The sequence below is a fragment of the Botrytis porri genome (assembly GCF_014898465.1).
Source record: "Botrytis porri strain MUCL 3234 chromosome Unknown BPOR_026, whole genome shotgun sequence".
Classification (NCBI taxonomy): Eukaryota; Fungi; Ascomycota; class Leotiomycetes; order Helotiales; family Sclerotiniaceae; genus Botrytis; species Botrytis porri.
The window spans coordinates 23619-51104 of NW_024066100.1; the positions used below are offsets into that span (position 1 = coordinate 23619).

General features: G+C 43.4%; 7 protein-coding genes across 7 annotated transcripts; 5 read left to right on the top strand and 2 right to left on the bottom strand.

Annotated features, from left to right (window-relative positions):
- Positions 1 to 571: 571 nt before the first annotated feature.
- EAF01_011845 (uncharacterized protein) lies at positions 572 to 2881 on the bottom strand (the record flags this gene model as incomplete). Its single annotated transcript, XM_038920103.1, has 6 exons — positions 572 to 1356; positions 1406 to 1609; positions 1669 to 1741; positions 1790 to 2539; positions 2596 to 2756; positions 2842 to 2881. The coding sequence occupies 6 exons, from the start codon at positions 2879 to 2881 to the stop codon at positions 572 to 574; spliced, it is 2013 nt and encodes a 670-aa protein (XP_038764357.1).
- An 807-nt stretch (positions 2882 to 3688) lies between these two features.
- Positions 3689 to 6885, bottom strand: EAF01_011846 (uncharacterized protein; the record flags this gene model as incomplete). Its single annotated transcript, XM_038920104.1, has 3 exons — positions 3689 to 3940; positions 3996 to 6560; positions 6880 to 6885. The coding sequence occupies 3 exons, from the start codon at positions 6883 to 6885 to the stop codon at positions 3689 to 3691; spliced, it is 2823 nt and encodes a 940-aa protein (XP_038764358.1).
- A 2116-nt stretch (positions 6886 to 9001) lies between these two features.
- On the top strand, positions 9002 to 12176 carry EAF01_011847 (uncharacterized protein). Its single transcript, XM_038920105.1, has 3 exons — positions 9002 to 10748; positions 10870 to 11138; positions 11189 to 12176. Exons 1-3 carry the CDS (start codon positions 9864 to 9866, stop codon positions 12084 to 12086), a joined length of 2052 nt encoding a protein of 683 aa, XP_038764359.1. The 5' UTR covers positions 9002 to 9863; the 3' UTR covers positions 12087 to 12176.
- Positions 12177 to 12621: 445 nt separating this feature from the next.
- On the top strand, positions 12622 to 14715 carry EAF01_011848 (uncharacterized protein). Its single transcript, XM_038920106.1, has 4 exons — positions 12622 to 12795; positions 12953 to 13102; positions 13202 to 13420; positions 13469 to 14715. The coding sequence occupies exons 2-4, from the start codon at positions 12968 to 12970 to the stop codon at positions 14600 to 14602; spliced, it is 1488 nt and encodes a 495-aa protein (XP_038764360.1). The 5' UTR covers positions 12622 to 12795; positions 12953 to 12967; the 3' UTR covers positions 14603 to 14715.
- A 590-nt stretch (positions 14716 to 15305) lies between these two features.
- EAF01_011849 (uncharacterized protein) lies at positions 15306 to 20606 on the top strand (the record flags this gene model as incomplete). Its single annotated transcript, XM_038920107.1, has 13 exons — positions 15306 to 16409; positions 16459 to 16476; positions 16529 to 16674; positions 16725 to 16904; positions 16961 to 17204; positions 17256 to 17851; positions 17940 to 18276; positions 18329 to 18635; positions 18691 to 19045; positions 19101 to 19383; positions 19442 to 19527; positions 19580 to 19957; positions 20018 to 20606. The coding sequence occupies 13 exons, from the start codon at positions 15306 to 15308 to the stop codon at positions 20604 to 20606; spliced, it is 4623 nt and encodes a 1540-aa protein (XP_038764361.1).
- Positions 20607 to 21062: 456 nt separating this feature from the next.
- Positions 21063 to 24096, top strand: EAF01_011850 (uncharacterized protein; the record flags this gene model as incomplete). Its single annotated transcript, XM_038920108.1, has 2 exons — positions 21063 to 21828; positions 21947 to 24096. 2 exons carry the CDS (start codon positions 21063 to 21065, stop codon positions 24094 to 24096), a joined length of 2916 nt encoding a protein of 971 aa, XP_038764362.1.
- A 2142-nt stretch (positions 24097 to 26238) lies between these two features.
- Positions 26239 to 27465, top strand: EAF01_011851 (uncharacterized protein; the record flags this gene model as incomplete). Its single annotated transcript, XM_038920109.1, has 1 exon — positions 26239 to 27465. One exon carries the CDS (start codon positions 26239 to 26241, stop codon positions 27463 to 27465), a length of 1227 nt encoding a protein of 408 aa, XP_038764363.1.
- Between the last annotated feature and the right edge of the window lie 21 nt (positions 27466 to 27486).

The following is a 27486-nucleotide window of genomic DNA, read 5'->3' on the forward strand; positions in this document are numbered from 1 at the left end:
CAACACATCTCATCACACTCATATATTATTATAATACCTAGGTCCCACCACCTATATAATCTCTTTTGTTGTCTCTGCACTACAGTATCTAGATATCAATCCATCACATCAACCACATCTCACAAACATCTACACAATTATACCACACACACAATCACACAGAAAGAGACAAGACAGTAAACTTTTAGGATATTCAATGAGTAATTACCAACACTCAACTCTCAACAACTACCTCAATTTCATTTAATATGATATTTGCACCCATTCTATTTCCCTCCTTCCCTCCCTCCCATACCATTCATTTTTTGGAAATCAATGCCTATACTATTACCTATTTATTGATTCATCCATTCTTCAGTCCATCCGTCCATATGTATACTCCCCTGCCATTTTGTGCACTTCGAGATTTCACTGATCACTTTCCTTCATCCCTCCCACTCCACATTTGATCTCCCTTCTCTCTGTCAAAATCCATTCACATTGAATTCTTGAAGCCACCTCATTCATCCTCGCACTAATCCTCATCTCCTTTCCAGCATACACCATAACAACCAAACTAATAAGCAGCATTTTATCTATAAAAATCTGCCGGATTGGATGCACTCCCGGGTGGCGCACTAGGCGCGTTAGCCAGCCCCTGACTCGGTCCCTGATTACTATCACTACTATCCGGTCGTCGATACGCCTTGTATTGCCCCTGGCTAGGCAAGGTTGACCTCGCATCCCCTAACACCGGATATGGGCTCCCTTGAACTGGACTAGGCAACGAAGCTGGAGGTGCTGGTGGTTCATAAGATGGCTGAGGAGGTTGTGATGGTTGTTGAAGAGGTTTATAAGCATTGTATTGTTGAGGCGGTTGAGATGGGGCTGGTGTGGCTGTATATGGGTCTGTCTCGTTGTATGCAGCATATGGATGAGGATTTTGTTGTTGAACTGGAGAATCATAGACAGAAGTTGCAAGTTCTTGTGGATTAGAATATGTACTTTGAGGGCGGTGTCCAGTTTGTGGTTGTGGAGTTGGGTATTGAGATGGAGGAGGACTGCTAGTTTCAAGTGGAGGTAGTTGTGAACCTGATGGAATACGAGGGGTAGGATCTCTTTGGGGATATGGCTGCTGACTCTCTGATTGTGGAGGTTGCTGGCCGGGGTATGGTAAATAACTCTCTGATTGAGGAGGCTGTTGGCTGGGATATGGTAGATGACTCTCTGCTTGTGGAGGTTGTTGTCCGGGATATGATTGATGATTCTCTGATTGTGGAGCTTGTTGACCTGGAGCTACAACGTAAAATGGGGCCGGTCCATTGAGTTGAGGAGGATAACCGTTAGATGGAGATGGTTGTGGCTGATATGGTGGTTCTACATAGACTTAGTATGTCGATGTTTATCAATATTTGAGTTCACTCACCTGATTGAGATGGTGTATAATATCTCTGGGGCTCTTGTTGTGGTCTTGCGGCTTGAGGAGGGTACCCATAACCTTGTGGACCTTGAGGTACTTGCCCTGGTCGACCATATTGATAAGGTTGTGCCTGTGTCATAGAGGCATCAAGTAAGCTTTCATAATCACGACATGATTTGATGAATCTCTCATTGAGTTGTGTGAAATCATCTAATGTATGTTAGTGAGCTGATCATGAGCCGTTTATTAGACGAATATCCAGTTCTTACCTTTTCTCTGAGAGTACTTTCCAATAAGCTCAATAAGCTTCGGCCTAATGGCGAGAGTAGAATGGTAAAGTTTCTGAGTATGTCAGCAAGTGTCTTGAAAATGAGAATACAAAAAACCTACTGTAATTTCCTCATTATCACGGGCATCTAATTGAGATGATGAAGTACTCAATAATGTGAGTAACTTCTCGACATTCTTGATTTCGGCAAAAACCTCGGCCTCCATTTGCGCTTCTCGTTGTAATTCTTCTGGTGTAGGATCGACTAATTTCTCGACATAATTCAATGGGAAAATACCAGTCTTCCCTCGTAGGGATCCCCTCCACCAATCCTTATATACTGATCCTACAACTGTAATGATATCGCCTTTTCGAAACTGTAACTCATCTGCATCTGTAGGCTGGAAATTGTGAAGTGCTCTCACTCTTGAGACAGTAGCCGCAGTGGTCCCAGATGGTACTTGTTGTGGCTGTGCAGCTTGTTGCGATTGTGCCGGTCCAGCGGATGAATCGGATGGTTGTGCAGCCTTTGGCTGACTACTTTTATCTTGAATGGATAATTTTAATGCCATCTGTAATTCATCTTCTTCCTTCTGTCGATCTAAATCCGTAAGTCGATTCTTTGATGGGGCGGAAGGTGGGTGTAAGTTGGGATTCTGGCTCTTCAAGCGGTGGTACTGATCATTCATAATTCCCAAATCAGGGTCTGTAAACATTCCTGCCCATTCCGCCATTCGTTCTAGAATCTTTGCCTTGACTTGTTGATGTGTGTTTCTATCGTTCGCCAGTCTCAATAGTGCATCTGTGAACGCTCTCGAAGCCAACTCTCTGTGCATTTTCGCGCCGCAATTTTGACTCAACGCATTGGCAAGCTATATAATGAATGTTAGATTTGTTGAAAGCGATTCCGACTCACGCGATGGCCAACCTCTAAAGTATATAATTGTACGTTGGCATTTCGATGCGCCAACCTCTTTATCATGCTTGCAACGGCATCTTTAGCACCACCATCTTCACCAGTTACTTTGTCGCAAACATCCATAATGTATTCCCAATTTTCCGAGGTGAGGTTCTCGTCGGTCGCCTTAGCTATATCGTCCATAAATTAGCATCATGCTCAAGGCTTCATTCGAGGTGACTGGGGATTCGAATGAAATCGTAAGCAGTGACTTACCGACGACCTCGTCAAAGGCATTTTGTTGCGCGCGAAACATCGTATAAAAACTCCTATATTACTTATATCTTTCAGGAAATAAATGTCGTGGGAATTTTGTGGTTATGAGGGTGTAGAAGGTGTAGAAGGTGTAGGTAATGTAATAAGTAAGGGTTGTAGATGGTTTCCTCCTAGAAGATCGAGCCCCGCTAAATAGAACAAGTGCTGCGGTAGCGTATCACGAGCATATCAACGTCACTGGAAGCTTTCCGACGCCGCACAAGGCACAAGGCATCAAACCAGAATACGACGTATTGAAGAATTCGATGCTAAAAATAGAAATTCTGGATTCAATTTCAATTTTCGTATCTCCCATGGAAACAATGTAATCTTTCGATCAAGTGGAAGTTTGATGCTATAGCATCGAGCCGTACATGTCACATTCAATACTCAACATACGACAACTCATTGTTTGATCACAACATGGATATAGTTGCTCAACGTAAATATACATTCAAAGAATAGAGTATTCAAAGTTTTGGATCAGCATCCAAGTTCTGGGTTATGAAGCCGGACCTAATCTACTTGCTTTCATAAAGGCAAGAGCTAATTTCTTGTTGTACATATAAACAATTGCATACTTACTCTCTATAAGTATAGCAGATTGTGACATAAAAAAAGGGGTTGAAGATCCCATGTCAAGGGAAACCACAACAGACAACCAGACGCTATGCTTCCAATCAATTAGTTTCCTTCCCAATACCACAATCATCCATCCAGATATGAAACAGCGCCTATACTCCATCGTTATATGCATAAAAGGACACCCCCGTAATAATTTTTGCTACAACAAGAGAGGTTACTCATGTTACCACATCTCACCGTCATCGGCTGCTTGATCATGTGATTGCGTTCGCCCATAATCGTGGTACTTCTGATTTTGATCATTATAGCCATTCTCGCTATTGTTTTGGCCGGTGCGAGATTGTGGACGATTGTGGTCCTGCTCGGAATCGCCTCCTTGATGATCGTAATCATATATTTGCGAGTCATCGACATAATTAACAGCCTCACCAGAATGGTTGGGATTCTGGGATTGTTCAGCATATTGAGTGATGCCCTATAAAGTGTCAGCTCAAAATATTCTGAAGTTCCTGAAATGGAGGGAATCATACCTGGTGGTAATCGTATCGATATTGGTCACCCTCTTGTTGCTGCTGTTGCTGTTGTTGTCTCAACTGTTCTTGTTGCTCTAGGTACTTTTGTTCTTGCTCCTTCTGCTTTTTCTCTGCCTCTGCCTTCTTCTGTTGCACAGATTGAGGTACTTGCATGTGTGGATGCATTTGTTGAACCTTGGCCAAGTACGAGTACATGAAGTTGCTGAGTAGAACCTGACTGTATAATGCCCGTTTGGGATTAGCTAATTTGATATGAGCCATGCGATAAATTGCCCTTTCTTCCATTATTGAAAATCTTGTCCAGTTGTAATCAATATCTGGCTTCAAGATACGTTGCGGTGGTTCCGGCGAAAGAGTGCGAAGTGAGCTTCCTTTTTTGCCCCCTGAATCTCGATCGGCTTTCTTCTTTCCACCACCAAAAAGGGACGAGAAGATGCCGTCCTTTTCCTTTTTAGGCTCCCCGCCAGCTTTACGACTACTTTCTTTCTTGCGTTCATTTTCGAGTTTATTATCAACATTATCTCTCTCGACTAAGAAACTTTCCCGACCTCTCGTAGTTGTCTCCATGGTGGATTGCAAAACATCCAATCGAGCATTATCATGCACTTTCTCCGACGGAACCTTGCCCCTGTTCTTATCATCTTTTTTCTTATCCTTCTTGTCCTTCTCATCACTCCCTTTGAACCAACCCCAACTAGTCTTCCGAGGCCCAGAGTTTTCCTCCTCTCTTTCCTTTCTACTTTTCTTGTCGATCTTCTTATCATCGAAGGTTGGAATGTGAGTGAGCGCATCTGTTCTCAAAGAGTTCACCGGAAGTGAAGAAGATTGCTGATGTTGAGGCATATCGTTTGCAGTTAATGTCTTTGGGAGATTGGCACCGCCGGAAGAAGCTTGTCGCTCTAATACCGGACGTTTGTTCGATCTCGCTGGAGGTTCTGGAATAGACTGAGGAGCAGCTTGAGGAGCAACTTGGGGAGCAGCTTGAGGGATTACTGGGGAGGCGTGTTGCTTCGGTGAAACTTGCGTAGTCTGTGAGGATGTTCTTTCGGGGTACTGGAGAGACTGTTTGCCCATTTGTGGTTCCGAAGTTTCTTCTACAGGAGGTGGTGTCTCTACTATACGCGGGACTGGCGAATCCGTTCGAGGATGGCTAGCACTTCTTGATCGAGTTGCATCATGAGCAGGGGGAGAAGGCTGTTGGCTGGCGTTCGGTAATATTTCTGCATTCAATGTTGGAGCTGGAGAATCAGATCGTGTAGGTACTTCGTGGATAATATTTCCCGGAATTGGAGGAACTGGTGGGACCTGATCAATGTTCTGCATACGCCGTGCACTCCTGTTGGGTCTCGAGAAATTGTCCGTGTTACCTGAAGGCTCTGATAGGGTGTGTGTAAGAGGGTAACCTGCAGATGGACGCCCATCAATCGGCGAAGCCGTTGGTGAATCACCCCCGTCTGTATCAGCTCGAATAGAGCCAGCCCTTTTTGAAAATGGCACTCGCTCTCCCTTTCTTAAGCTTCCCCTCCTATATGTCGTGTGTGTGGACCTCCTTAGACCGATTCCGGGTGCTTGGGGTAAGATAGGTAAATCTTCTCCTTGAGCACCCTCACCCCTTCCCGTATCGAGATTCAATTTCTGCATTGCTTTTGAAGGATCCTTTACCAACTCGTCCAATTCCTGAAGATCCGAGATTCTGAGATCGGGCGTGTGATGTGATGATAAAGACTTTTTCCTCTCTAGATGTTCTGCCCCATCTTGATACCCTATAGCCCCCTTACCACCCGAATTATCAATCTGCCTTGACAACATAGATTTCTTCCTCCTCAAGCTTGCCCCAGACCCACTCTGATCAACTCCATTGGCCGTTAATGAGTTCTGATCTCCAGATCGTCGTTTTATCGATTGAACGCGATTCTCTAGGAAGGTTTTGAATTCCATGGGTGCAAGCTCGGGGTGAACTCTGGCGGGTACCCAAAAGAGTCGCGATGGATCGTCCTCGTTGTCGTTCCCTGTTGGAGCCGCTGAGGGCATTGAAGATACACCTTGGAACGATGGCAGATCCGGATCACTGGTATTGCCCACATCCATAGACATTCGCCGTAACGCTTGTAAATTACTTAGCTCTTGTGCGACAGCAGCTGGCCCGGATTCATAGTCGATATCGTTCAGCGGGAACTCCGCATTTGCGGTACCTCCTGCATTAGGATCACGTAAGGACAAAGATGGCGATATTGGACCCCCATCTCCAAATGTTGGACTTCTGGGACTTTGCATGATTGCTGGTGAGGTATGCGCTTTGTGGTTTCCATTTACTAAGGGTACTGGGCTGGGTCTAATACTGCTGTTTGTGTCGTAAAATGAATTCGTTATTTCTTCGATAGACTCACTGGAAGAGGACGGCATAAAGCTAAGAGGCCGTGAATCTTGTTTTGAATAGTCATCATCCCCATACATATCCCCAATCGCCTCCGTTACATGATGGTTTGGATCGTTGATAGAAATTCGTGGATCCCGTCTAGGTGCGAAACTCCCCCCAAGTTGTTCTCGAGGTCTCGAAGAGGTCTATTGAAGAGAAAAGAGGTTAGTAAAGTTTGTTGCAACAGTTCTTAAATAAGTGAGATATCTTTGTAAAAAGTATTATACACAAGGACCAAGGTCTAGCAAGGAAAGAAAGTGTAGCAAGAGTAAATTCAGAGAGATTGAGAGGGAGGGAGAATGATCCGACTTGAATGTCCAACAGACAAGCAGACAAGCAGACAAGCATGAGGAGTTGTTGGGTAAGTAAGGTAGCAACTCGCAAATACTATTCTGATCCGGCTTCTTTCCCACCATGTACGTCGCGTCGCACAATGTAGTAACTATTCCATAGAGATGTGCATACCTTCATCGGGAGTTGTGATGCGGGTCTTCTAAGAATTCCCTTGCTGAGATAGAAGAACTAGCACCTAATAGAATCACTGACGATACCGGCGATCTCATCTGGAGGTGTATGGGTTATGGGCTTATTAGTGTGGCAAGACTGGAGAGGATTAAAGAGCTTAATAAATATACATCGATGGGCACATTAAATAAAAGTATGTCAAATGGGTGAAAGTGGAGAAAAGAGTTGCGATGGCATAATGTTGTTGTATGCGGTAATGATCGAGTGTAAGTGTGAGTGTGAGTGTGAGTGTGAATGGTGAGTGGTGAGTGTGAGTGGTGAGTGTGAGTGTGAGTGTGAGTGTGAGTGTGAGTGTGAGTGTGAGTGTAAGTGTAAGTGTAAGTGTAATAAGTGTTGTTTGGGGATACTGATTATGGTAAATAGGAAGGATCTCAATTAATTCGAGTTGTGCAATTGGGACCAAATGGGGATTGTTGTAGTGAGTAAAAGTGGCATATGAGTGGATAGATTGGGGGGAGAGTTTTTTTTGGGGGGGGTGTCCACCAGTGACCAGTAGTGGTGACCCGTGAGTGATGGAGTGACGGAGCAACAATGGAGTGAGTGGTTGCTTGGGCTTTATTTATGGGATTTACGAGTGTCTGCAGAGTACATAGTAGATTTTGTTAGCGAAAGATATAAATCGTCTTAAATCTGATCATCCCTACTATGGATCATGTATGGGAAGCAATCAACCATCACCATAAGATCAACTATTGAAAGAAACTAATAAAGAGAATAGAAGTTCTAGGTACCAGGTACTATGTGGTACACAGATTTTTCAATCAAGAGATTTTTCACATATCTACCCAGGTAAGTCCAACAAACATATATACTTGTAACATTCACTCTTTGACGAAAATATCACATAGGGGCTATCCGAAATAGGGGATAAATGATCGAATGTCCGAGTCCACATATGAGTGTATGAACATCTGGGCACTACTTACCGAGTAGATACAACTGGATTGGTAGGTAACTGATATTGCTGTATGTTGTCGGAATCACCAGACAAACTGCATTGTCTCCCATGCATATGACAAACTGACTGATCTTGTAGAATTAGATATCACGATTGTACTCGTGCAGTACCGTACATACATCATGTACATACATACTGCATAGTGACATAATGAAAATTTAAGGCCATGGTACATGCATGGTACATAGTACTACTCATTCGTATTCTTGAAAATTCTTCAAGCTTCATGTTGAACATCATCATCTATTGGGTACCGGTATACCAATGCCTACTCTATCAGCTGTGCTTTTGGAGACCTTTTACATCTCCCCAGACTTTTTTTCGTGTCACCCACCCACCTCCTCCTCATCCAAGGCTGTATTTCCATCTCTGATGAGCTTTGCATGTTGTTTACCAGGTATTCAGAGTTCTAATGTCGGTTGGTTGCGACAGCGCCTAGAGTCATCCTTCAATTGAGAGATTCTTAACCATCCCTTTCCGTGATTAGCTACCCAGGCATGCGGCGCAAACACACGATAATCCAAGAAAAAGACGTAGGGGGGTCAGAGAGGGCACGCACCGGAAGCTTGTTCTTCCCGATGATAGGTACTTGGTTATATATATATATATGAAGATGCTGCTGTCATTTCAAATGATGAATTGAGCCTCCGAAAGTTGTCTCTCAAACATCCATGCTCACTGTCAGGGTCCCAAATTACTCTGGCTTTCATGAATCACAGACATCTCAAAGGCTTTTCGTAAGGCATCCTCTTCTAAACTTTGATGTGTATATATATGTGTATATATATATTCCTTCTTGCGGGGTTACATAGGTAGGTAGTAAGGAGAAAAAAAAGAAGTTTTAGAAGACTAGAAATTATGACCAAGGTTAATTATAGAACATGGGCTGGCTCAGGGGCATTTGTGAGTGTGTGTGTGTGTGTATGCGGGTGGGCAACGGTTGATCGATCTAGAATCTTTTTTTCTTCTTCCATTTCTTCTCTTCGTATGTGTCATGTCATGTCATGTCGTATTCGCACCCGCCGTTTCCTGCCACAAGACAAGAAAAAAGCAAATCGAAACAAAATCAAAGAAACCTTCAATCACCATGACCAAAACGACATCACTTTGGTCGAATTTCTGTCATTATGCATAACCCTACCTACAGATAAAACGGTGCCAGAATACCGTCACCCAATAACAATATTTGCTGTACGATTAGCTCGACCTCGGGATTTCTCGTTCCTCACAGCCACAATGTTGAGAGTTCCAACTTCCAAGTTCGCATTGACTTCATTTGTGAATGTTCGAAACCTCACGAGCTCACCTCACCACCTCACTTCAAGACACACCACGTACTCAAACACGAGGGTCTCTCGTCAAAGGTGTGGAGTTCATCAAGAGAAATACGATTTTGAGATTGTGAGACATCTCTAAATTATACATTTACACAAACCTACATGCAGACACACTATCAATCAAATGAAATTTCCTGCCACTCAAAGTCAATCAATCATTTTGACTTTCTCTCTCTCCGGAATTTGAATGGACATTGGTGTATTCCGACATGCTTCCCTGCTTCCTGCTCCCCCCAGGGTAACCTGTCAGTGACAACGTCATGTCGCCTCTTCGGGTCAATATATAATCCTTTGCTGGCATATATGCAGTCGTTCTCCAACTTCATATCCCCGTACGCATCCAACAGTAGGTGAAGAGTACGAACAAAACGGGGTTCAACAACTGGTTGATGTTTACCCCACAGTACTCTATTTCCCCGCATCTTGACCTGCAGAAGCCTGCAATTCTCGACAATTCAACCGCTTCGGAAAAACTCTCCCTCGGTATATCCATTGACCGAGTTTTGGAGAATCCATTACTGATGCAACTTTGACTTTGTTCCTGAATTGGTACAAATGGCGTGGATTCCCGCGGGAATTCCATCGACAACGAAGCATTGTGCGCTCATACAGAGTGCTGCTCTCAAATCATGGCTCTAATCAAACGTTTGATTGCCTTTGTCGCACTGTCTCTTTCTTTAGATTTGGTTTCTGCTCAGGCATGCTGGAAAAATACAACTTGCAGTGGACCTCTGGAAGCTGCCTTTCCAGGTCCTTGGGATGCAAATATCTATGCACCTTCAAGTCGCCAGGTATCTCCGAAATCGGTCTTATCCGCAACAACCGGAGCTGTTCTATCTAACTTCACGGGCTCGATCGGACTTTCTGGAAATGGTTCGAAATATACTCTTGACTTTGGTAAAGAGGTGGGCGGACTCGTGACTCTCAAATACACTGCCTCAGGGCCTGGTGCAATCGGGTTGGCTTTCACAGAAGCCAAGGATTACATCGGAGAATGGTCGGACTCGTCTAATGGAGGGTTCAAAGGACCAGATGGCGCTATTTATGCAAATTTCACATCGGCTGGCACAGGAACATATACCATGCCGGATCTTTCGCTTCGTGGAGGTTTCAGATATTTGACCTTGTTCCTGATCGCCAATGGTACCACGAATGTCAATATTAGCAGCATCGTTCTTGAAATTGGGTTCCAGCCAACATGGTCAAATTTACAAGCATATCAAGGATACTTTCACAGCAGTGATGAAATGCTAAACAAGATTTGGTACTCTGGTGCTTACACTCTGCAAACAAATGCAGTTCCTGTAAATACTGGACGTCAAATCCCGACTGTCAAAGTGGGTTGGGCCAACAATGGCTCTATGGGACCGGGTGACACAATCATTGTAGATGGAGCGAAGCGGGATCGAGCCGTTTGGCCTGGTGACATGGGTATTGCTGTTCCATCGACATTTGTTAGTATTGGTGACCTCGTCAGTGTTAAAAATGCACTTCAGGTCATGTACAATTACCAGGTATGTTAATATTTAGTTGGTCTTTTTGTTCCTAACTAGTGTGGGAACACCTTCTTTTACATACCCATTTCTCGCGTTGAAACTGGTTCAATGGCCGAAGATTCGGACTGACTCAATTTAGAACAATGTGACGGGTGCATTTCCAGAGGCAGGGCCACCATTACTACAATTGGGCTCTGATACATATCATATGTGGACTATGATTGGAACTTACAACTACGTTCTTTACACCAATGATACTTCGTTCCTTTTGCAAAACTGGGCGAAGTATCAATTGGCGATGAATTATGTTTATGGAAAAGTCAGCGCTCCTGGTCTCCTTGAGGTCACTGGAATTCGTGATTGGGCCCGTTGGCAACAAGGTTTCAATAACAGTGAGGCGCAAATGATGTATGTTTTGATGTCAATGTGATTAAGGTGGTTGACTAACAAATACACAGTCTCTATCGAACTCTTCTTACTGGCGCTGATCTTGCCAAATGGGCTGGTGATACTACCAATTTGACGGCGACATGGACCAGTCATGCGGCTTCTCTTAAAACAGCCGTCAATAAGTACTGCTTCGATTCATCTTATGGATCTTTCAAAGACAATGCAACAGAAACTACATTACACCCTCAAGACGCAAATAGCATGGCTCTTTTATTCGGAGTTGTTTCCCCAACTTCCCCTACAGCTAAAACTATTTCCGCCAACCTTCTCAAGAATTGGACCCCAATTGGAGCTGTCGCGCCCGAACTTCCAGAAAACATATCCCCCTTCATATCGAGTTTCGAGATCCAAGCCCACTTTACAATTGGAGAGACAAGTCGTGCGCTCGATCTCATTCGTCGATGTTGGGGTTGGTATCTCAACAATCCTAATGGAACCGAAAGCACAGTCATTGAAGGTTATCTCCAAAATGGTACCTTTGCATATCGATCAAGCAGAGGTTACATGTACGATACCTCGTATGTATCTCACGCACATGGCTGGTCTTCAGGACCCACATCCGCCCTCACAGAGTTTGTATTGGGTCTTAGTGTTACTAGCCCCCTGGGCAAAACGTGGCAATTAACACCACAATTCGGAGACCTGACTAGTGCAGAAGGTGGATTTGTGACTACATTGGGGAAATTCCAAGCCGCTTGGAATCTTACGAAGACGGGATACACGTTGAATTTTGCGGTGCCGGAAGGGACTACAGGGTCATTGATCTTACCGGTCAGAAAGGCGGGGGTTGTGCCAAGTATTGTTTTGAACGGAAAAGAAATCAAGGGGTCAAGGGACTTGAAGGTTGTAAATGGGGGTGTGGCATTGGAGACTCGTGGTGGGAAACATAGCATTGTTGTTCGTTGAAGATCTAACTTAATACGCTTTATTTTAACGTTGATTTTACCACAATGCTGAAAAGACTCGGATACCCCAGTATACGATCTATGAGATCTGCATTTTAAATCGTGGCTGTGAAGATGAATTTCATGAAGTATCTGAAACGTACCTGTTCGTCATAACTCCGAGTCCATAAAATGGAAGATCAGGGTCTTGTAATCTGATCTACTTGAGATGAGTGATCGTCATAACTTTTGGACTTCTTTGTTTCACCAAAGAGTGCTTTGAGTGCTTTGAGTGCTTTGAGTGCTTTGAGTGATTTGAGTGATTTGAGTGATTATGCATGAATCAGACTAATTTTCAACGAATCCTCAAATATCAGATGCTGGAAGGGCGGATAATGACGTAGGTTATTAAAGCTAAGAAATGGGGGTTGTTTTAGTGGGAAGCTGAGGGGTTCGGGTGGGAAACATAAAGGAGTACAATACCTGAGTACATCATCATCACCACCAATCTATTCATCGATAACCTCATTATCATCGCCAGCTTCCTTCGATCTCAAAATCCAATATCATTCTAGAATCCTTTGAAAATCGTATCTTTTAAATTGAGACAAAAGATTTAATATACCTTGCCTCCACACACTCCACTGAGTCCATATCCGCAACCAGGATTCGAGATTACCGAAAGACAAACGACAACAAGGGTCGCGAATACCACCCCACTCAGTTACCAGGTAAGTTGAGTACAGCGAGCGAGCGATAGTGAATGATATCTTCTTGCATATTATCCATACGTCGCTCTTCTTGCTTCAATCTCCCATTCTCCCTTCACTTTTTGCACAAGCTGCCTTTTTGGAGAAGGAAAACTAATACAAGATGATGCGCAAACAGTCATTACACGCCAATATGTCGGGGACACAAGTAGCAGGAGCTCCTGGGTCGACACCAGCGAATATGCCAGTGAGATCATTCTCGACAAGTAGTGCGTTGACGGATCGTACGGATGAGGGAGAGGCAGTACCATTGGAGAATCCTAAGGATGTGAGTATCTTTGCGAACTTTGCAGATTGTCAAAGGTCAGATATCGGGGTCGGGGGAAGATAGGGGAACGCTTGTGGCTGATTACATCTTCGCGCGCAGACTTCGGAATTGTTAGGAGAAAGATTGAGAGCTTGGAAACATGCAGTTGGGTATCTTGAGGATTATATTGGAGCGACGGAGAAAGTACAAAGACAACAATCAAAGGAATATGAGAAGGTCTTGAAGACTATCGCGAACCCCTTAAAAGAGGGGCACCATTTTCAGCAGGAGTTGGGAGGTATGGCAGGCATGTTTGAAAATATGCGAACGAATACTCAGGTATGATTTATGCCATGCTTTGCTATTGCGCAAATGTTGACTGAATAGGGTTTAATCAACTCGCACCTCGAAACCGAGAAGAATCTGAAAGGCACGGTACTCCCCATCCTCGATCGTCTACACAAGGAAATCAAACACAAATCTAAGGAGTTGCTTTCTGGGGCTTCAAAGGGAGCGAAAGAAGTCGAGAAGGCTAGAAATATCACGCAAAAACATATTGAGCTTTTGGGATCACAAACTGCAAACTACCAATCCAGCGCTGCTTCCATGAAATCGGCTGAAGATCCATATGTTGTTCACCGAGGTATTCTACATCGGCTTCACAAGCAAGTTTTGGAGGAAAACACCAATCGTCATGATCTTATCCAAGTTCAAAACAACTTTGCGCAATTTGAGGCTCATGTTATTGAGATCATCCAACAGACTATGATGAGTTTCACTCAGATAGTTACGAGCCAATCTCAAAGGGAACAAACACTATTTTCAGATATGCTGAACGCTTGTCAAGAAGTCCCTGCAAATCTGGAATGGGAAGGCTTCGTTAACCGTAACCAAGCTTTACTTGTTGATCCTAATGCCCCGGATCGCTCAGTAGAAGCAATTAGCTTCCCCAACCAGAATCACGCTAGCACTCAGGCTCTTATCGAGGGTTCTCTGGAACGCAAGAGCAGAAACAAGTTGAGTTTCGCTGGTTACACTACAGGGTACTATGTCGTAACTCCAAGTAAATTCCTCCACGAATTCAAAGACAATGACAACGTTCGCAAAGACCCTGTTCCTGAATTATCCATCTACCTTCCAGATGCTATGATTGGAAGCACCAGCGGTGAAAAGTTTAATGTCAAAGGAAAAGATGTTTCCAAGGGAATAGGAAGTAAATTGACTGGTACCTCTGAAATTGCCTTCAAGGCACATTCAGCAGCCGATGCCAATAAATGGTATGAAGTCATCAGATCGGTCGCGGGATCAGGTCCAGGAGAAGCAACGAGTCCAATGGGTCCATTGAGTCCAACATCCCCGGCTGATTCAAAGCAAAGCTCAATGAGCTACCCCGCGGAAAAACAACCTGAATCAATTCAAACTGGGGGAATAATTACGGGAGGGGAGGCAGTCGCTAGTCCTGTGGCAACAACCAATGCAACCGATTTTGCACCTGGGACAGTACCAGAGAAAACTGGTTGAATTAGTAGGATGAGAGCGTTTGAAGATTGTAATTTAAGGAGATGGGACGTGGACAAGATTTAGCGAATTGGCACAGTGAAGCAAATTTAAGCAGTGCGTCAGCGTGTATTCGAGTTGTTAAATATGATGTGCTCTTTTGAGCGTGCGAGTTACGTTTGAATGGCGGTTGAAGTGTTTGAATTATATCCAGTTGGGAGGTGACGGGGGTGGGAAGAGGTAATGTTTAGTTTTGTATATGGCTATCTCCTATTATGATTTTGTCATTTTTTTCACGGGGATCTGAACTGAACTGATCTGGTGTGTATTTGTTTGAGGCCCAGTGAATGGATGAGCAGTTTGTGTTTTTCTTTTCATGCAATCGGATGGATTATTTGATTACCTGGTTTGTTGATGTGAGTATTTCTAATGGAAGCATGGAGACTTCATCCATTCCATGCATGGTACTAGGTAATTACAAGAAATCTCACCACTTAGTGAGATTTTGAAAAGAGAAACATCGATGGAGGGAGTGTCTAGTACCTGCTTGATCGTTAGGTAGGTAGGTGCGTTTATGGGGTCGGGGGAAGTGAAGTGCTCCTTCCATTTGTGTGGGATACAGATTTCTTTCGCGAACGATCTCGAGTTCGGGAGGTTTGGATCTTGTTCCCCAGCGTTCGTTAGGATATATTACCTGAATCTCTCGACCTTTACAAACTAAACCATCATGGACAATTCGGGATACTCAAAATTAAAGGAGCCTCCCATTACTCCACCGTCTCGAGTTCATGCAGCCTATCCACGTGAAAAGCATCAAAAAGTAGAATGTGCCCCTCAACCAAGTGATCCATTCCAAGATTCGTCACTGCCTCGACCTTCAATTGCAGAGCAAAGATTCGAGCTTCCATCCACACTTCTCAGCCCATTGAAACCACCTGAAGTATCGGATCAGTTTAAAAATCCTTTCTTGAATCTTCTTCCCAATTCTCCATTGAATCCTCGTAGCAGCAATTTTAATCCCGAAGAATGGATTTCCAATTTGGTTGCCTTCATGGGACAGGACCCGAGACGATATCCTCGGAGAAGCGCTGGGTTTTCTTTTGAAAATCTGACCGTTTATGCTTTCAGGAAACCAACTGATTATCAGAAGAATGTTGCAAATATTGTATCTGAAGTTGGCGCTTTTGCTCGCTGGTTGGTTGGATCTGGAAAACGGAAGGTTCAGATATTCAAAGGATTTGATGGTTTGGTTGAGCATGGTGAAATGCTATTGGTTCTTGGCCGGCCAGGAAGCGGAGTTTCTACGTTCCTGAAGACGATATCTGGGAACACTCAGGGACTTTTTGTCGAGCCGGACTCGGATATCAATTACCAAGGAGTCTCTGTGAGCGAGATGCACACACGGTTTCGAGGCGAAACAATATATTTGGCCGAGTCGAATAGCCATTTTCCAAACTTGACGGTTGGTCAGACGTTACTTTTCGCGGCTAAAGCTCGAGCGCCACCCGATTTTACTTTTCCAGGAGTAACTCGGAAAGTATACGCAGAGCATATGAGGGATGTGATGATGAAAACGTTAGGTCTTAGTCACGTGGAGAATGTACTTGTTGGAGGTGATTCTGTGAAAGGTATCAGTGGAGCTGAGAGGAAGAGAGTGAGCATCGCAGAAGCAGCCTTGAGTGGATATACTTTACAGTGTTGGGATAATTGTACCAGAGGTTTTGATAATGCTGATGCACTTGAGTTTTGTAAAATGATTCGTCTTTCTACAACCCTTGGAAGAACAACGGCATGCGTTGCTTTATATCAAGTACCTCAAATAGCTTATGATGTAAGATTTGTTACAGGCCTAGAGAGAATACTGCTAACTCTACGTATAGCTATTTGATAAAGTTACAGTATGTGATCTTTCACATATTCCCCGTGAAATATTACTGATGAGCACCATAGGTTCTATACGAGGGACGGCAGATATATTTCGGCCCATGCCACGAAGCGAAATCCTTTTTCATTGATATGGGATTTATTTGTCCTCCAGATCAAACCACAGCAGACTTCTTGACATCGCTCACAAGTCCAGATGAAAGGATAATCCAGTAATAATATTAGCCCATCCTTTTCAATTTTGGCACTAACAATGGTAAAGGCCAGGTTTCGAATTTCGAGTACCACGAACTCCCGAAGAATTCGTTATGGTATGGAAAACAAGCCGTTATTATGCAAGACTTATGCAGGAACTTGAAGCTTATGAAAATGAATTCCCATTTGATGGGAATCATGCGTTGGATTTTGCAGCTGCGAGGAGATCTCAACAGGCTAAATACCTGTTCGTCTTTGATTTCTGTCCTAATCTTGATGTTTGACTTGCTAATTGAACTCCAGGAGAGCCCAATCAGCATATAAGCTTGGTCCAAGACAACAAGTCGTTTTGTGTATCGCTAGAGGCTTCCAGAGGTTACGAAGTGACATCAATCACACAATTCTTGTGCTCGTAATCAATATTCTCATGGCTCTAATCATGAGTATCATCTTCTATGACATGCCCGATGATACTAGCAGTATGAACAATAGAAGCATGTTACTGTTTATCACAATACTATCACATGCTTTTACAGACTCACTCGAGGTAGTGACACGAGCTTTCAGGTATTATTTTGCGTCACTGACACCACACTAGATTCTCCAATTGTCTAATCAACGTCTGGTGGCGGAGAAACAAACGAGATATGCATTTGTTCATCCATTCGCCGAAGCATTTGCTTCAATACTATGCGGCATACCAGTCAAAATTTGCAGTAATGTTCTTTTTAACGCCATTTTGTACTTCATGGCAAGCTTGAGGAGAACCTCCGTGGCATTTTTAACTTTTGTTGCCTTCTCATTTGTTCTTAGTTTGACACTTTCTATGGCTTTCAGAACCATTGGGGCTTCCTGTCGATCTCATTCTCAAGCCATCTTCTCAACTGCAGTCGTAATTTTGGCTTTCATGATGTATGCAGGATTCGTGGTGCCTAAGATGAAAATGGTGCCATGGTTAGGATGGATCACATACGTCAATCCGGTTCTGTACGCCTATGAAAGTTTAATAATCAACGAATTTTCAGGTCGGGTCTTTCCTTGTGGGAATATTGTGCCGAATGGGCCATCTTATATTAGCACAAGCCCTCATAATCGAGTGTGTGCTGTTGTTGGAGCTATCTCTGGGTTTGAAGATGTATTGGGGACTATATATCTTGAGCTTGGGTTTGGGTTTCAACCGAACCATCTATGGCGGTACGTGAAAATCTCGTGAAATTTTTGGTACTTGACAAGATTGAATGGAGTTAATGCGTTCAAGATACTAAGCAGCTAACGTGCTCAGAAATATGAGCATTCTATTTGCCTTCATGGCATCTTATATGGCCGCGTACCTGTTCGTTATCACTCACATATCGATGGAGAATATGAATAGGGAAATACTTTTATTTCAAAGGGGACACAAACCTTTACCTAAGAGGCAAAGACATCTTGAAATTTACTCAGGAGCAGATACTCATAGGTATGGTGTGAATGGCGATCCAATAACCAAAATCCAAATACAAACGTCAACGTTTCAATGGAAGGGTATTTGTCTGGATATCAAAACTGGAGGTGGTACACGTCGAATCCTAGATCATGTTGATGGTTGGGTAAAACCAGGGACTTTAACCGCACTTATGGTACGTCTGATGGAACGAGCCTGATGTCAATGCTGATAAAGATTACACATAGGGTCCAACGGGGTCAGGAAAAACTTCACTGTTAGATGTGCTGGCGTCTAGAAGTAATGTTGGTGTAGTTTCTGGTGAATCTTTTGTTGATGGCTGCATCAAAGATATATCGTTTCAACGCAAAGTTGGATATGTTCAACAGCAGGACTTTCACCTTTCGACAATGACAGTGCGTGAAGCATTACAGTTTAGTGCGATTATGCGTCAATCGAGCAAGACTACCAAGAAAGAGAAACTTGCTTATGTGGAAGAGATGATCAAGCTATTGGAAATGGATGTGTATGCCGATGCTATCATCGGACTTCCTGGTGAAGGCTCGTAAGACCAAACCCAGTTCTTATGTTGAGACTAATGACAATTCAGGATTGAACGTTGAACAGAGAAAGAAATTGACTATAGGTGTTGAGCTTGTTGCCAAGCCAAAGCTTCTTCTCTTCTTAGATGAACCTACCACTGGACTTGACAGTAGCACATCATGGGAAATAGTTGAGCTTTTGAAAAAGATGTCAGCTCACGGCCAAGCTGTTTTATGCGCCATTCATCAACCGTCGACAGCATTATTTCAACGCTTTGATAGTCTTCTTTTTCTTGGCCCTGGAGGTCGACCAATATATTTTGGTAGGCTTGGTGAAAATTGCGAGACTGTTAAGAAATATTTCGAATTCAATGGAGCAGATCCTTGTCCTCCAGGTGGAAATGTTGTTGAATGGATCATGCAGTAAGTTTGGTTCGTGAGATTCTCGAGCAATGATCGGATAGTTAACATGAAGAAGGACTACCGGACGTTCTCCTGGTTCAACAAATCTAATCGATTGGCCTGAAGTCTGGAGAAACAGTCATGAGCTAGTCCTTGTTCATCGAAAGTTAGATCATATGAGAAAGGCATTAGTTGCAAGATCCAGCTTTTTCCTGACAGGAACTAAGAAGCCACCCCGCCGGAAGGAATTTGCTACAATATTTGTAGTACAAGTCTGGCAATGCTTCAGAAGAACAAGCCTATACTACTGGCGGACACCTTCTTATATTTATTCGAAAATTGGATTATCCCTTTTTTATGTTCGTTTCGTTCCCCTCGTCATCCTCTCTGCCAACCGAAGCTAACGATTGGTGTTAGGCTCTATTTATTGGGTTCTCGTCCTTTAAAGATGCAAGTTCTTTGCAAGATCTGCAGAATCAAACTCTCGGCGTATTTATGCTTCTGTGAGTCTCTCCTAAGTGAGTAGAGATTGAACTGTCACTGATTGTGATATAGAACTCTAGCATCGAGCTTCGTTGCGCAGATTCTCCCAAACGTTTTAGTGCAACGAGCTTTGTTTGAAGCGCGAGAGCGTTCTGCGAAGATTTGCTCGTGGCCAGCTTTCATTATTAGTAATATTCTTGTTGAGTTACCATGGAACACACTTTCGGCAATAATTATATTTCTGTGTTGGTACTATCCTGTGGGGATGTATCGCAATGCAATCTCAACGAAATCAATACTTGAGAGAAATGGAGTGATGCTACTGCTGATATGGGTATACCTGATATATGCAAGTACATTCGGATATATGGTACAAGCTGGTCTTGAGCTTACGGTGATGGCCGGCAATCTGTCTAATGCTGCACTCTTCTTGTCATTGATGTTTTGTGGGTAAGTATGATATGACAATCTACTCTTTGAATACGATTACGGCGAGCTGATATCTTCTAGTATAATCTCAGCGCCCATAGCACTACCTCAGATATGGGATATCGTAAGGCGTCTTTCTCCGTTCACTTACCTTATTGATGGGATACTCTCGATTGGCCTTGGCAACGTCCCAGTCACATGTTCTCAATTCGAATCTCTTCATTTTGAACCAGTAACTGGAAGTACCTGTGGCTCTTATATGGCTAGCTATATTCAGAAAGCGGGAGGCTATCTCACTAATCCTTCTGCAAAGAGTAGATGTGTTTATTGTCCTCTGGCAAACTCGGATGAGTTCCTTGCTGCTGGTGGTATGAGCTATACGAACAGGTGGCGCAACGTTTGTGTCATGTGGGCTTATGTGGGTTTTAATATCGTTATGACTTTGTTTACATACTGGCTGCTTAGGGTTCCGAAGAATTGGAAGGGGAAGCCGAAGGAGAATTTGGACGGTTCATCGAGTGCAAAAGATGAACTTGTTAGTGGTCCAAGTGAACCAAGTGGAGGTAGTCATTCGGAAAGAAGCTTGGTGAAAGTAAATGGATATAAAGAAGAGAGTTCTCAATGCAGAAAGCGTGATAGGCCTGATGATATTGAGCTTGCTCGGATGTGAGGGAGAAGAGGAAGAGGGAAAGTGTTGATGGGAAGTTGCAATTGCGGTATTAGAAAGGAGGGGCAGTGGGGGTTGTCATATCGATTAGCTTACCAGTATTTTTGGTAGCTGCTTTATGTAACTAGGTGATAAACTCTATGGAAAATCTGCCTAGCTAGATGTTAGTGACTTCGTGTAATTAAGTATACCGACCTACCTACGAGGCAATTATACAATCAATAAAACTTATTAACACATTCAAAGCTCATTCGAGATTCATTTGTTATAAAAATCATACAAGTCTAGAAATTGAAGTTTAATTGATATTCATTCAGGCACTAAAGCGGCATTGTGATCCACGCCAATATTACCCCTCAACTTACGTCGTACAAACCAAAATTTATCTTGTACCACACCTTTCATCATCTACGCCTCAGCATTCAACGTACCTCCTCCACACCCAACTCACAGCTAAACATGTACTGCGCAGAATGCGGGCATCCCCTCCCCGATATCCGCGACGACAATACAACATGCAGCAAATGTAAAACGCGCCTCGGCACCTGGTGGGACGAATCCTCAAAAACGATGCGCACCAACCGCGAAGCTTTCGTCCCGACAAACATGATGAGCGAAATCATGGGAGGCAGAAGCCATTTCGAAATCAACAAGAGGGTCTCCGCACGCACGAACACGTATGGGTTGGAAGAGAGAGGTTTTCTGGCTACGCTGACCATGCTGGAAATGCGATGGGGACCCGGTGGTGGAGCGGGCTTGGGAAGAAAAACCATGGAGGGCTTGGGAAAAATGATCAGGAGTACACTGGATATGTCGCTTTCGCGCGGCGAGGTACGCGAAGCTCTCGCGAAAAACGTCGATATCTGGATGCGTCTGCAGCGGATTTTTTACCTGGCGGTTCCCGTCCTCGTCTCGCGCTCGCTGCGCGAATCGTACTCTGAACAGGGGGTTCCTGCCGGCCCGGACGTGTCGGAAAGTGTGGCGCTTATCTTGAAGAATTTTGAAGTGCTGACGGAGGATTTGGGGTATTTGAATAATTTGCTGGTGGTGAGTAGGAATATGTTGGCGGTTAAGGAGACGGCGCAGGAGATTTGTAGGGCGGTGGGGTTGGATAAACAGGTTCATAAGTTGATTATTCTGTGTGTGAATGTGACGAGTAAGGGGTATGATGGGGAGAATGTGGATGATAATAGTAGGGGGAGGTTGAATGAGGTGACGGAACTTTGTGAGTTTTTTCTTTTGTTTGTGGTTGGGTTGGGGTGGGGTGGGTATTGGGGATGCCATTACTTTGGTTCATCTTGAGTGAGGATGGGGTTTGTGGATCATACTGATTTCTTTCGCAGATAAAAAACTTCTGGTCACTTGTTTACAACATACGCATAATTGGACTATGGGTAATGATAGATTCAAGATGTCGTTTTGGTTCGATATGCTTTTCGATAATGATTTGCATAATGATCCAGTTCATGAACTTCCTCCGGATGATTTGAATGTGGAGAAGGTTTATCATGAGGTTAGGAATTGGTTGACTCGACATTCGGCAGATCAGGATGAGACGGCCAAGGAACTTCTGGAGAAATACGCTGCGGAAGCGGATATGGAGTGCACACCTGGACCGTTGCCACAAATTGACGAGTTTACTGTGACTGATGCGGATAAGGAAGATGATCCAGAAGAAACGACACCGGTTTGGAAACCTGAATTGACGGATAAATATGAGCAAGATCGAATTTACGCCCGTGTTTCACATGAGATTGATATTTGGTGGAAGCGCCAAAGAGATCAGAATTATGAAGGATGGGTGGTGAAGATGGTTACCGTGGAAGATGCGATAAAACGTGCAGAGGCTTGTAAAGAAACTGCTATGGAAAGATTTCTTCCTCAACGAGCTTTCCAGGACCAGGATGCTTATGACCAGGATGAACAGTTGGAGGAACCACCTCTACATGATGAGATTGATGGGGATACTCGATCCATGGATGGTCATGATGGTGAAGATGATGGCGAAGAAGAGGATGAGGAGGATGATGATGAGTCTTATGCCGAAGGACCTTTGAGAGGTCTTTTGACCGAAATTCCCAACATTCTCGACACGAAACAAATCGAAGCTCTTCATATGACTGTCAAAGCTTGTATTGTCGATTCAATGGGCTCAGGACTTACACCAGCTGGTGAGAATCTTCAGAAGACACGATGTAAAATGTTTTTGGCTTTGGATTGTGGCAAAAATCTTCTTCGCGAGATGTTGGTTTTTATCGCTGTTTGGGAACAAACCGATCAACATTTCATTTTCCAAATTACTGCTCAAATCATCGAGTCTTTCCATCATAATGCTTTATTGCCTTATGCTTGGAGCTCGCTGAGGATTATGAAGGATATTGTGTCACCGGCACAAACTGTTCTTTTACGTCTTATCAACTACATGTTCCGCGCTCGAAAGGACAGTCCTATCTACGATGATCTAAGAGATTACAACAGAGATGCAAAACTTATACATTTCCTCTTTACATATTTCCGTACACGAGTCGTACCTGATTGTATTGCTCTTATTCACGCGCAAGCTCAAATTCGAACTAAGAATAGCGATCCTAATGATTTTCCCGTTGATTTATGGGATATGGAACGTGCTAAAGATGGACTCTCGCAGTATCTCGATTTTATATCTGTTATAGCCGAAATTCCAGAGATGCGACCACTTCTTATTGAATGGGAAGCAGTCTACGAACTTATTGCTCTTCTTAGAGCTCTTGATTTAGGTGTTGCTAAAAAGAATCTTTCGGAACAACCATTACCAAATCGGAGACAAGCACCTGTTCCTCAACAAGGAGGAGGTATTCAAGCAACAGAAAGACCATATGAAAGTCCCACATCGCAAAATGCACCACAGTTCCCAGGTCAAGGACAATCTCTTCCTCCTCTTCATGATACACCACATAAATTCCCTTGGTCAGGTATTAAAATTCAAATCCTTATCATTCTCACTTCGCTTGTGGCACCTAATAATCCGCGCAGACAAGGACCAGGAAATCCAATTGTGCAAAAACAATTACTTAATCAGGATGGAATTATGCCGTTACTAAATTGTTGTGTTTATGATGGACATAATGAGTATTTGAAGGAGAGAGCAACGCTAGCATTGAAATATGTTATGGAAGGTTGTGAGGAGGCTCAGAAATGGGTTAAGGATTTGGTACCGGCTGGGAAACAGAGAACGGGGCCGGGAGCGGGTGCGAATGGTGCGCAAGGGAATGGGAATGTGAATGGAAACGGAAACGGAGGTGGAAGTGGAAGTTCGCGGGCAGGAGGAGGCGTAGGAGGACCTCCGGTAAGTACGAGTACAGCATCGAATGGAGTGCATATGCAAATGTCGGTAGGGAATAGTATTGATGTGGATCCGACGTTGCAGTTGGAAAAGTTGAGATTGCAGGAGAGGGTTAGGATTGCGGAACAGAAGGCTAGGGAGATGAGGGGGAAGGAGAATGGTCAGGGATAGGGCAGGAGTCGGAATAAGGATTGGGGAGGTAGATGAGAGAGGTGAGGGAGAGGGATAGTTGAAGGAGGAATTGGGTGTGAAGTGAGGATGACGGGATGAAGAAGGAAATTGTTTGCATTGCTTGGCGTATTAAAATGGTGGGGCAGGATACAGGAAGGTATGGGTTATGTGGTGTGGAATTTGTAGAAAGGGAAGGAATGGGAAGGGAATGGAAAGGAAGAGTGGTATGATACCCTTTTTGGCGCTGGGTTGGTTTGGGACCTTTGAATGAATGGAGGAATATTGATTGATTGATTGATTGATTGAAAAGGGTGTGTACTTAGCGTCTGTACCTAGTGCATGTAGCATAGCATAGCATAGCATAGCATAGCAGGTTAGAGAATATCAGAGAATATTGCTGAATGGATGGATTGAAATGACGTGTGGTATGATGTATGGTTGATGTGTGGAAATGATGTATGCATTGTTGTGCGTGAGAGAGAGAGAGATGAAACATTGAAAATTGAAGATTGATCAGTGTGATGTTATGTATGGTGTGTGGATGCCTAATGAGCTAAAAGAGAGTGGAGAATGTAAAAGGTGGAGAGGTGCGAATGAGAATGGGGATGGGAATAAAAAGAGGGATATGAAGAGAGGAAGAATAAGAGGGGGAAGAGAATAAGAGGAATAAGAAAAAAAGGAAGAAGATGAAATAGCATGAAAAGGAGTGAAAGTAGGCTGTAGAGGTGATTGGGAAGGTGAGTGGTGTAGTATTTGGAGGGGAAGAGGAGGAATAGAAGAGTGAGAGGGTGAGAGAGCGAAAATTAAAATGAGAGGAGGAAGATTGAAGGGAGATTGAAGGGTGATACTTGGAGAGAGGTATTGGAGGAAGATTGAAGGTAGGGCTTAGAAGGGGATTCTTGGAGGGAGGTGTGTGAAGGGATATTGTGAGGCGATTGTTGAAGAGAGATTCTGGAGAGATCAAATCATCGATGAGTTGTAAGGGGGTGGTAATATAGAAAATCGAGGGAGGGGTAAGTGAGAAAGAGGATAAGAAAGCTAAGTGAAAGTAGGTTAGAAGATGAGTGAATATATAAAGGAGGATAGGATAGAAAGATGATTGTAATAATAAGTATTTGGAAATGAAAGATTGTATAGAAATGCTTGGAAAACGGTGTTTGATGGGAGGGTTTTAATCAAGGGTTTGTGCTTAAATATATATATATATATATTAAAAAGCGGGAGAGAGGAAAGTGATATGAAGAAATACTTTTGAGGGAGGTGCTTGAGGAATAATGCTGGAAGGGGAATTTTGAAGTGAGATTACAGAGAGATTGTTGAGAGGTGGAGGGGAATAATTATGGAGAGGTAGCGGTTTAAGTGATAAGATAAAGAGGTAGATTGAGAGTATAGATTGAGGCTATAGATTTACTGAGCAGTAGATAGTTGGGACACAGGAACTATATTGACGGGATTGGATGAGATGAGATAATATCTATCTATGTTATCATCGGTTCTAATTAAAGATTTGTTGATCAAGAAGAGTATCAAAGATGATGAGAGACAAGGGAAAGATAAATGCAGTATATAGGAATGAGAGTATGCATTCTGAAAGTAGCTCTGCTTTCTTTCTTGATTAGCTGTACTCGATTCTCTTCATCGAGAGACTCGCTGTTGTGGATTCTTTGGGAGATATAGATAGATAAGTTACTAAGATTAGCGAGGTGTATGTATGAATGGATACACCAAAATTCCGAAATTCAATCCTCTCATCGACTGGGGAAAATATCTAGAGATGAATCAGTCTTGAAGAGTAGAGCAATCTAGTTTCCAAAATTATCTATCTAATCAATAATAAAGATTTCTTCCAACTCGAGAAACTAAAATTATAATGTTGCCTAGGGTGTCAAATCAGGTGTCATGACCTCATAACTGATAATTAAATTTCCAGTCGGTCGCGGGTTGGAGTTTGTATTGCGCATTTCTGAAGGCAGCAACGTTGATTTTTTGTGTTGGGTTTTATACTTAAGTATTGGTGAGTCGTAGGGTTTGCTTTTTTTTCTTGACAGTTTCCAGTTAAGTTATAGACTTACATTTGAGTGTTGATATTTCTTTCGACTTAGATTCTTCTTATACACTTATTCAATCCATTCGAATTAAGAGATGTCTCAGGATAACTATGATCCTAACGCTGCCACTAGGACGCTACCAGCCCGTCCATACAAAGGACAAAGACGTCGACTTGAACGACAACAAAATCTTCCACCTGGATATGGAGAGGATCATGATTCTGGACATGGCATTGGGGAGCGTATAGTATCTCGAGATGATCTAGATGATCGTAGACATGGTCGTAAAGATGAACGTGGGGATGGCCGTCACAATGGAGATAAAGATCATCGACTTTCTGAATCTACCCCTAAGAAGGCTCGAGATAATCACAACGATCTTCAAGGCACACATCGAATGAGAAATGTAGATGATTATCTACCTGAAGTTATTGAAGCTCCTCGACCACATCGTCGAGATAGAGATAAAGGTCAAGGAAATGGACCTAAACGTCAGCGTACACATCCAAACAAATATGAAGATGAAGATGATCATTTTAGCTTTATCGCTAAGAAACCTGAAGCCCCTCAAGAACCTCGTCGAGATAGAGATAAAGCTCAAAGAGAGCGGCATAAACGTCACAAAGAAGAAGATGGTAGTCATGGCCGTTCTGATCATTACGCCAAGGAGGCTCTAGTCCCTCAAGATCGTCGACTTCATCGTCGTCGAGATGGAAATGAAGGTGACAGAGATGATCATGGCTCTGAATATGACGCTAGGGAGCCTATGGCATCTCAAAATTATCGAGGTCACACTAAATATAGAGATGACCATGCAGATGAAGTTCAACCTGAACGTTCAAAACATCATCCATCGGGTCGTCACTCTCAACGTGAAAATGACTCTAAAAACAAAGATGGAGGATATGGTCGACCTGGACCGATAAATGAGCCTCAAAATTTATTTGGACGTGGTCATACAGATAAACCTCGAGAACCTCGTAGTCGTAGACGCTCTCCTTTAAGAACCGATCGCGGCTTTCCTGATAGTAAAAGACCCGTAAACCCTCATAATATTAAGGGATCACTTCCTCCAAGCCGCCGTGTCCCGGCTCCTTCTCCTCCGCCATTGCTCCCGCCTGACCTTGAGCCATATCCGGAGATTACACGAGAGAGAGAGGATAGTGATTTAAGGGCATATAACAAGCAAAACATGGATGCACGGAGATTCAAAGAAGAAAAACGAAAGATGGATTTAAAGCATGAAAGGACACATAATGCCAATGATGAAAAAGTGATTAGATACATAGATGGTACGCAAAGACAATCGAAAAAGAAGTAAAGGAATGTGAATGAGAGACGA